Source organism: Necator americanus, chromosome II, assembly GCF_031761385.1.
Source record: "Necator americanus strain Aroian chromosome II, whole genome shotgun sequence".
NCBI classification, from domain to species: domain Eukaryota; kingdom Metazoa; phylum Nematoda; class Chromadorea; order Rhabditida; family Ancylostomatidae; genus Necator; species Necator americanus.
Genome location: NC_087372.1, coordinates 36,364,753 through 36,375,119, shown reverse-complemented (window position 1 = coordinate 36,375,119; position 10,367 = coordinate 36,364,753). Strand labels below are relative to the sequence as shown.

The 10,367-nt window shown below is 40.6% G+C and overlaps 5 protein-coding genes across 5 annotated transcripts; all 5 read left to right on the top strand.

Moving 5' to 3' along the window:
• Window positions 1–898: 898 nt before the first annotated feature.
• On the top strand, window positions 899–2,390 carry RB195_020570 (uncharacterized protein; the record flags this gene model as incomplete). Its single annotated transcript, XM_064188928.1, has 6 exons — window positions 899–1,360; window positions 1,417–1,494; window positions 1,555–1,707; window positions 1,979–2,096; window positions 2,159–2,237; window positions 2,315–2,390. The coding sequence occupies 6 exons, from the start codon at window positions 899–901 to the stop codon at window positions 2,388–2,390; spliced, it is 966 nt and encodes a 321-aa protein (XP_064044809.1).
• Window positions 2,391–2,896: 506 nt separating this feature from the next.
• On the top strand, window positions 2,897–3,382 carry RB195_020569 (uncharacterized protein; the record flags this gene model as incomplete). Its single annotated transcript, XM_064188927.1, has 1 exon — window positions 2,897–3,382. The coding sequence occupies one exon, from the start codon at window positions 2,897–2,899 to the stop codon at window positions 3,380–3,382; it is 486 nt and encodes a 161-aa protein (XP_064044808.1).
• Window positions 3,383–3,542: 160 nt separating this feature from the next.
• Window positions 3,543–4,166, top strand: RB195_020568 (uncharacterized protein; the record flags this gene model as incomplete). Its single annotated transcript, XM_064188926.1, has 1 exon — window positions 3,543–4,166. One exon carries the CDS (start codon window positions 3,543–3,545, stop codon window positions 4,164–4,166), a length of 624 nt encoding a protein of 207 aa, XP_064044807.1.
• Window positions 4,167–4,178: 12 nt separating this feature from the next.
• On the top strand, window positions 4,179–4,424 carry RB195_020567 (uncharacterized protein; the record flags this gene model as incomplete). Its single annotated transcript, XM_064188925.1, has 1 exon — window positions 4,179–4,424. One exon carries the CDS (start codon window positions 4,179–4,181, stop codon window positions 4,422–4,424), a length of 246 nt encoding a protein of 81 aa, XP_064044806.1.
• Window positions 4,425–7,150: 2,726 nt separating this feature from the next.
• Window positions 7,151–7,546, top strand: RB195_020566 (uncharacterized protein; the record flags this gene model as incomplete). The annotated part of the gene is made up of 2 exons (XM_064188924.1): window positions 7,151–7,330; window positions 7,388–7,546. 2 exons carry the CDS (start codon window positions 7,151–7,153, stop codon window positions 7,544–7,546), a joined length of 339 nt encoding a protein of 112 aa, XP_064044805.1.
• Between the last annotated feature and the right edge of the window lie 2,821 nt (window positions 7,547–10,367).

Here is a 10,367-nt window from a genome sequence, read left to right as displayed (position 1 = left end):
GGGTCTCTGGCCTCAAACTTCTGATTTGTGACTTCGGAATGTTGATCGTTGCCAAGAGCCACTAGATCCAGAATGTAGCGACGTCTGCACACACACCACCCACACCACATGTCGACACACCTCGTGTAACCGGAACGTGCTTCATGTCGTTTTGATCTACACTAACTACAAACACGGTAATAACAGTTTACAGTAACGCCTACACTTCTTTACACACGTAGTCGCTCTCTAAATATCAGGAAGTCACTGGCGACATCGAAGCAACTCCAAGCAGGAGAGAATAATCTTATCAGCATCTTATCAGCGACTTTTTATTGTCGACAATTTAAATCCTCAAAATCAGACTAAAATCTATAATTAGTTCAGTCTATTTATTTCTCTTGTTGTGCCAACGAGGTTTAGGTGGAACTTTTATATTGGCCTGACGTTTCGACAAACTCGTCTTTTCCAAAGGTCTGAAAAAATCCACCTAAACCTCACTGGCATAACAACAAAACATAAATACACTCTCAAATGCCGAGGTTTCAGGAACAGAGGACTTGGAGATTAATTAAATCAGTGTTAAACCTTAGGACGGATGTAGCGTAGTCGATAAGAGGTTCCGCTCTGACTGCACCGTGGATCGCAGGTTCGACCTCGCCTGAGAGTCAACCAAGCCATTCATCCCTAAGGGTCGATAGCTTGTACAAACTGCACACGTAAACCTTAAAGGATTCTGAAATGACATGAGGGTGAATTGAAGTGTTGTTGCATCCGAAGCGGAAGGATACGCCGGTCACTTTATATTAAACTCTAAATGATGTGATCTGTTTTCTCTGATACTCGCACAGACCCAAACAATAAACAATAAATAGCAAGATCAGAACGGTTCCATCTCATTTTCGATCAGCATTCGTCAATGAAGGTTCTACTAACCTTGCTACTATTTCTACCTTTCTGCTATTCATACGCCGGCCTCATTCGAACACATCGTCATCTGAAAAAGAAGGAGAATCCTGTTGCGCCGTCTGTGAGGACGATGACGACGACGTCAACCATCGATGAACCGGAAGAAAATTCGCATACAAATAAGAGAAAGGTTAGAGATGTTGGAAGGTTAGAAGATTTGAAAAGTCTGGGAACAGATGAAGGCGACTTGTACGAATTCGAAGAAATACCAAAGAGGGCAGCAGCAAAACCGTCAAATAAAAGATATTTCGATCTTGAAGAAAAATATGGAGAAGAAATGTCTAAACAAAACTCTAACGACGGCGACTACGACTACGACTACGATGAAACCGTGAATAAAAATAAAGAAGTGAGGAAACCGCAGGAAAAAACACATGAATCTTCTAAAGATGACCCGAATTATAACGTTGTGGTGAGTTCTCTTTCGATTATTTGATATTATTAGAAAGGAGTTGCCCCGAAATGCAGATAGGTTTCGGGCTCGAGGACAAAGGATTGAAAGAAATGTTAAAGGACACGATAGCGGCACTGATGAAATATGTTGATGTTAGTTAAATGACGAATTATCCCTGCACTATTAACGCACAACATGTGAAAGTATTCCAGAACCAAGACGGCAATAATGACGGTGGTGCACTTCCTGATAAAAAGGATGATGGACTTCCTGATGATAAGAATGACGGAAGCCCCGATACTAACGATTTTGGAACTTTTCGAACCCCTGATTTTGATCGGACTACGCAAGAACCAAACGAGGAGGTGATTTTACAGCTTTCTCCTCGAGAAAAGCGCCATTTTCATGCTCCATGTCCCCCACTCTTCACATAGGTATTGATCGAGTTGCACTAGTGCAGGGGCGAATATACTTTACATACTATACGAATATACTACTCGATATCGGTCAATGATTTCATATGTATGGCTACAAAAAGTGACTTGCCCCTTTGTCTACGACTAAGAACCTTAGGAATTTTGGAGAAAAAAAATACTTAGTAGCGAACCACACAGCACACAAGTTACTGATGTTCAGAAGAAAACGACTACTCTCATCGGCGGCGACAAAGAATGGATCCGTCATCCATGCGGCACGAACCATCAAATACTCATTACGGATCTTGCCAAGTTCAGAGGATGCCCTGAGGCGACTGGTTGAGTGTAGAAATTTGTCCTGTCTTAATTCTTTCCTTCGATTTAATCTCAAGTTTTTAAGCCTTCTTCGCAAAAGTGTGTACCCCGTTTTATCTTTGTTTGGCAGATGATATAATAAAGAGAAAGGACTGCGAAGAAATGTAGGCTACGTAGCACTATCCAAAGTTTTTCAACGTTTCTTCAATGATAGAAATTTTTTAAAAAAATCATATTTCAGGATTTGCGAGCAATATGTAGCAATGTCAGTGAAAATGAGTACAGAATGTTTCAAACACTTCTACGACTGTGAATAAATCTGAAGTTAATAAATTTTCGTTATCATTCTTCTTCGAATGATATAAATCACTTCTGATTGCTTTGTATTCTTAAAAGAATTTCTATAGGAACCTTAGAAATGTTTATGAAAATCTCGATGATCTTCGGGTCTCCCATTCGCAAAAGGTTATCGAAAAAAACCTCCCAAGGAAATTCGTGACGCCAAATTCAATGTGAACTTATTCGAGTATGTTTGAAAAAGTGCATCAGGATCCAAATTTTATAAGAATCTGTCAGAAATCCGGAAGAGAAGATCCTACAGAAATTCTGACACATCTGTGTACCTGTGGCAAAATTAGGACAAGCTACACGACCATTTCGAATTATGTACAATTACGATTTATAGCATCAAGCTACCAATCAATAAATGTTCAGATTACAGTACATTCCCCATCAGCATAATGTTATTCTTTAGGCATCTTATTTAGATAGATATCCGCGTACAGAGGTTTCAGAGGTTCTCCCGTCCGAAATACATGCTATCATGTCGGTAAGAAATACTACGGCACGCGGTCCTGACAGAATAAGACCAGAACAACTGAAGAGCCTTCCGCCTGTACTCATCAACAGTCTGGCGAGGCTCTTTACACTTTACCTGTCGGAATGCAGGGTTCCTAAACAGTGGAAGACCAGCAAGACCGTGTTGCTGTATAAAAAAGGAGATCCACATGACATCGGCAACTATCGTCCAATCTGCTTACTGTCCGTCATCTACAAGCTCTTTACAAGAGTAATCCTTAATAGGATTGAGAAAGTATTGGATGAAGGACAGCCATGCGAGCAAGCAGGGTTTCGAAAAGGATTCAGCATGATTGACCTCATTCACACTGTTTCGAAACTCATCGAGGTATCACGAGAGTACAAGATGCCGCTCTGTCTCACCTTCATCGACTTAAAGAAGGCCTTCTATAAGTTGAGACGGAAACGGTCGTGGAAGCCTAACAACCAAGGAGTCCCCCTCAGTACATAAAGGTACTTCGAGAGTTGTACAGTAACTTCACGACCGGAATTTCGCCATTCTACAAGAACATCATCATTGACGTGAAGAGGGGGGTCGTCAGGGTGATACAATCTCACACTACAATCATACAATCTCACCCAAAATATTTACAGCCACCCTCGAAAACGCAATGCAAAAGTTGGAATGGGACGACATAGGAGTGAAGGTTGATGGTCGGCAGCTACACCATTTGTGCTTTGCTAATGACATCGTACAGATAACACCTGGCATCAGCCAAGCGGAACGAATGCTGACCGAATTCGACGAAACATGTGGATGCATCGGTCGTCAGCTGAATCTGCAAAAGACAATGTTCATGCGGAACGGATGGGTCTCGGATGCCCCATTCACGCTCAACGGAACGAACATATCCGAATGCACCAGCTACGTTTATCTGGGTCGGGAACTGAACATGATGAACGACCTGACCCCCGAGCTGGGCAGGAGGAGACGAGCGGCTTGGGGAGCGTATAAGAGCATCGAGGATGTAGTGAAGAAGACCAGGAACACCCGGCTCCGTGCTCACCTCTTCAACACCACCGTACTTCCTGCTTTGACCTATGCTTCGGAAACCTGGGAATTTCGCAAGCAGGAAGAAAACGCGGTGAGCGTCATTGAACGCGCAATTGAGAGAGTGATGCTAGGAGTATCCCGTTTCACGCAAGTGAGGGACGGAATTCGAAGTTCTCTCCTACGTCAGCGATCGAAGATTAGAGACGCCGCCGCGTTTGCCAAGGAAAGTAAAATGAGGTAGGCCGGACACGTGATGCGCTTTAACGACAACCGTTGGACCAGAGCCGTGAGCGACTGGGTTCCCCGCGATATTAAGCGCACTACAGGAAGACCGCCGACCCGATGGTCAGATTTCTTCACGAAGTCCTTCAAAGATGATGCTCTTCGCGTCCCACGCAAAAGGACGAACCACTGGGCTACTCTGGCACGCGATCGAGACAAATGGAAGAATTACTGGCGCCCGCTCGACCAGTTAAAAGATCAACAGGAGTTAAGGTGATCAAGGTGATCCGCGTACAGTACAAAGGCGACGACAACGTGAGCCTGAAGGGTCCCATTGGCAATCCCGCTTGCACCCAAGCTTTCGTTGGCGATACGTTCAGGCTACGCAATTACGGTAGTCGCTTCAATCTTCATACTATTCAATAGTTAGCGTACAATATCTATTCTATGTGTATATATTTTATTTATTGCCATTATAAAGTATCACTTTATTTCGCATTGTATTGTATTCGCAGAAAAGCAACAATCATCCGCGTGCTCCATATACAAACCGTAGGCGAGCTTTGAACCACCGACACTACACAATTTTCATCCTACAATTGACAGGGACTGTAAAGTTTTTCTCTTTTTATTCCACCATATTTTATTCGCTTCGCTCTTATCAAACAATCTATAAAAGTTTAAAACAATACGAGGAAGATTTTCGGTATCTCACGCAGACACATAATCCAACGCAATTCTGCCATCGAGAATATTTTAGCTTCTTTCCAGAAACTAGACAATGCTTGTATGCTTCCACAGTTTTCTTGCCAAGAAGAAATAGATTGTTGCAATTTCAAAAATCAAAGGAAACTGGTTCAATATGGTCCCTCACAGTTTTCCCTTAAAGGCATCACCCCACGAATCTGAGGTGGTGCAGATTTCAGGTGGAGTATTCGTATACAGGATGGGAGGCTACGGAGAAGAGGGTGATCCCGTCCATTTCTTCCTAATTGCCGTAAAAAACGGCCCTGAAGATACGGCTTCATTCGTTTTGGCGCACCATTTTGTACAAGAGGTTCGATTGGAGCGCGCCAGTCTTGTGCGGCGCCGCATCTTCCGGGCCGTTTTTTACGGTAATTAGCAAGAAATGGACGGAATCACCTCCCTGTCCGTAGTCTCCCATCCCGTATACGAATACTCCACCTGAAATCTGTACCTACAGAATCTATAGTGTACTAATACTAAGACAAACAGAAATCAAATAAAGTGAAGTTGCCTTGTATCAAAAAGTAAAAACTAAAGAGTTGTGGAAATCAACCAATCAGAGCGTGTCTCTCCGAAAATTCATGTCCCACGGGTATAGGAAGGCTAGTTGGTTTGATTTAGTGTTAACGTAGTGTTCAGGAAATCACGAATATCCATTTATCTACTGCAAGATACGTTATTCTCACCGAAATTATCAGAATAAAAATTGAGAAGTTTGAAATCAGAGTCCTTCTGAAGATAACAGTTTCTCCAGTGAACGCTGTGCGTAGGTTTTCTCTACAATTCCTGTATATTCTTCTTCTATTTACTTATTTGTTTATTTATTAATTTATTAATTTATTCATTTATTCTTCACGCTCAATATCGGACGAAAAGAATGTGTCATAAACAAGTATAAAACAAATATAATAAATAGACAGTGGAAGATAACAGAAAGAGAGCAGAGACTATGCTTTTCTTCTTTTCATTTTTCTCTTTTTTTTTTCTCCTCCTCAAAAAAATCGCTCTTGCAACAAAAATGACGCGAAATTCTCCGCACCATATCGTTTCACCAAGTGTGAGTCCGTTCGGATCAGTTTCTCTATATCAATATCGATATACCATACGATACGGGTGATCATTTGTCATCCAGGCGGCCATTTATCCCTATAAGGAGCGTCGCATTGTCCTTTTCCTAGTCTTTCTATCCGTAATATCTAAGCGTACACGGGTCTTTATTTTTATTTTTTCGTTAAAAACGCGGATCTATTCTCATCTGAATTTAGTAAATCTTTTAAGTTCTTATTCGAAAACTGTTGTCTTTATTCCCTTAAATTTTAAGTAATAGTCTCCATCTTGATATTATTATTGAAATTATTTTTATTAAGAATAAAGGATAAAGCGTCTTGCGTTAATCAATCCGCTTGGGACCTTCGCCCCCCACGTTCACTTCAATTCAGAATCGTTTGAGGTTTACGAACGTGTAACCGGCCCATACAGTGACTTGCGGTGGCTAGCCAATGTGTCAAGTCAGTGTTTTTATCCTCCCAGACAAGTCTGGTACGAATTTATCGACCCCGAAGGGATGAAAGGCTTATTGAGCACCAGGGAGGATTCGAACCTCTGATCGATCGTGCACGAAGCGGGACCCCTAACCACTACACTACACCAACCCATTATTATTTCGTATTGATATTACTATAGCTATTTTATTATTATTACTTGTTAATATTATATATTATTAATAATCTTATATTATCAACATCAAAATAACGCTAAAAAAACAGTAGGTGCAATGCATAGTGGTATTATAATACACTTCTTAATAGTAGTGTAAAATATGCTGTAAAAAAACAATAATTCGCAACAAAAAAAGGACAATGACCCTGGCACATCCATCCTTCTAGGATCCGCAACGTGTTTGACAGCAATTCGAAATAGTATCCAGTAATTAAAAGTAAATTTGACTTAAAGAAGAAATAAATTTGATTAATTAATTTGAATAAAAATAAGTAGAGTAATTTAATAGGAATTCAAGTTTTTTCTACTTTTCTTTTTTCTATGAACTCCTAAAAGTTTACAAATTGAATTATAGGCCCTATTTTCCCACGACAAAACAATAGAAACCCTGGAAATCACTGGATTGAAACAAACCAACGGGCCAATCGCACCTAACAAATCATTAGCCTCTCAGTTTATGCTCCTCCAATCGTTCGTACTTTACTAATACCAATTTCATCGCTTTTCCTGAATGTCTCCTCAGCTTATGTTCCAGAAATGATCTCCAAATTCTCTCTCATTCATCCCATCCTACTCCTACTACTATTTGTCGATCCATCTATCCTCCAACCCGTGCCAGTACCGAACCAACCGGTCGGCTTCAACGCTTTCTGTATGAATTGTGTCAATAACCTACTTGGAATACCTACAACAACTACAGCTGTTCCTCCTACGACGGTATGCATCGATTGTCATCTAATGATTAATTGCTGCAATCGATTTATTGATTTTCAGGCTTGTCCTCCGGAAGAGACCACACAAAATGCATTTCAACGTGCTGGCTGGGAAACCGACGATAAAGGAAATGTGTTTTTCGGAACTGATGACGCTAAAATTCTACTGATCTCTGTCGGATCCTACTGGCCTTTTCCCAAAGATTACCGCAAAAAATAAGCGGTAATACGATCGGCTAGGAAAACACCATCCAATTAATTCATTAGCGTCGCAGGAAACTCGTCCATGTCGTTGGACGAGTTTCCCGACAGTGACCAAACGGGGACATTTATCCAGTGATTTTGCATAGTTTTATTCGTAAATTTACACTGGAAATATTGACTAGCACGTAAGCGTTCATAGCTGTGGACTTTGGGGCAAAATATCCGCATTGTGGTACAATATTTCTATGCTGAATATGCGCAAACCTCGCCAAATGTATGAAAAATTCCATAAACTTCACTTTTATCGTTTTCTGGCAAAGTACCCACTTCAAAATCCGATTACTTTCAAGGAAATGATTATCGGGTCGAAATATTTTGCAGGAATTATGATATCTTCTGCTTCGACTTCCAGAAAACTATATCAGAAAAAACTATTCCAGAAAAGGCGGTGATATCCAGCTATTTTACAACTAATTAATGGTGAAAAAGAGCCGAACGTTTTCTTTTTTTTTGACAAGTCATTATAGCGTTCCGTTGAAGGTGCTGAGCCGAAATAACCGCAAAATTAAGAGTTTACCATCAAAAACAAAAGGAATGTGTGTTGTCAAAACTGACAACTTCGAACTTTTGTGTATTTTTTGTATGGTAGGGTCAAAACGACATGAAACACGTAGGTAGTTGCGTACGCGGCTTCTCTCGAGGCGCTGCGTTGGAGCGTAGCGACTAGGAGTGGTGGAGTGGTAAAACCCCTATCAAAACCACCCATCGCTGCGAGTTTGCGACGGTCCCAACCCGGTTGCAACTGCTGCCTCCACCATGCCATATTCCAGACAAGTCTGCCATCGACCCGTAAAGGAGAAAGGCTTGGTTGGCACTACGGCGGATTCGAACCTCCGATCGATCGTGCAGTCGTAGCGCGACTTCTTACCAACTTCGCTACATCCACCTTTCCAGATTAACTCTAGCGACTCAGAGCGACTCAAAACAACTCTAACATTAGATAAACTAATAATTTCAAGTTGTTTGGAAAAATTTCACGTTCGTTTTTTTCCCCTTTAAAAAAAATTGACCCGCATATCCAAATGAATCCAGAACTTTCTCGTGTTGAATTCGGATATCTTAAAAAATTTTGAATAATAGAATAAGTACATAACACCACTTATCATTTCAACAATGGTTTTAGACGATTTGACCTCATACACGACTCAGAGAACATCCTTTGAGATCCATAAAACTAATAAGGTCAGCAGAACCATCTCCGTCCATTCTTGTTTCACTTTCAATCAAATTACTTCAATTCTTTCAAGTTATTTTGGTCCCATAACTTCTACAAGGTGATCCAATGAAAGACCAAGGTTGTGAGCAAAGCTCTAAGTTCCTGCTCTCTAATTCTACGAGTTACTTTTCCTCTTTCTGAACAGATTTCTAAGCAGCCAGCTGCAGACCACGCCTCAATGCTGATATTTGATCAACTCCACAAGAATTGAGGATTTCAGAATTTTTATGGTTTTTGAGGTCAAAACGCAGTAGTGGTTATGACTTAAACATTACTTATCGTACCTACCCGTTATGCTGAAATACCTCCACACACTACAATCATCCTTCATTGCGAGAACTCATATCCGTCTCCTCTTCACTTCTTTTTTATATGACTTTCGGAATATTCACTCATTGCTAAGGCTATAGTAGTCCTTTTAAGACGATGTTTTTTTTTTTTCACTGCAGAACTTTTCATCGTAATATGTAAAGTAATATGCATGATTTTAAGCTGGGATCAGTTCTCGCATGCGAATAGATTCAATTCCAATGATCTTCATGATTTCACATGCTATATATTGTATATTATTATTATAATATTATTATTATTATTATTCTGCGACTCTCATCGCCTCCTCTAGATTCTTCGACTACCTCGTAACTACACCTTCCACTCTCTAGTTCTATTTCCTACTGTAACTTTTTGTTCCTAAATGTCCACCGTCTAATGTAATCAAATTCTTAAACTGTAATCCTCTAAATATGTAACAAAATCGTAAATATCACATTCATTGTACATCACAGGCTCAATAAATAATTTTAGGGATTAACAAAATAGATGTCAAGAATAAGTTATTTGAGAAGAAGAAGAGCAAAGAAAAAATCGTCTAGAATCTGAACATCTCATCTCTGGAAACTTTTCAGGGACGCGATCGCAGCAAAGGCACCGAGGTTAATCAGGCAATACGCGCGAAGCCACATCAAATTACCGCATATGATGACAAAAAAAAATTAAGAAAAAAAACCAATAGAAACAACAATTCCAATAACAAAATGCAAAGTTTGCCGAGAGAGTGTGAAAATCACTTTAGCAGATCAATTGCTTAAAATTCCATTCAAAGCAAATAAAGTATGTTGCACTCATTTACCTGCACGAAAAGCTAAATAGATTGATATTATTAACGTATGGTGAGAGTGCAGACGGCCGAAGTACTCCTCTGCGTCTCTGCCTCGTAAGGGAAAACAATACAACTACGTAGCCTAGATACCACCGTCAAGTTCTCTTTCAAGTCCGTTAGCTAACCTGTACAATTCTTCGGATTTCTCCGAGCTGTTCTTAACAACTACTAAAGAAATCGAATCCACTCGATTTCTCCCAACCTCTTTAAGGAAATCGTATATCGTAAAATCACGTCAAATATACATGCGATAGTCGGAGCCGGTGCCGCGATCCCCTTCACATTTAGACAGTCGGGAAAAGGATTCTCATCACTTGAGCTGCACCCCGTGAGCTAGACCCCCGTCACCTGAGGATGAGGATCCGGCTCCTCCCATCGCACCTATGACGACAAATATACTAT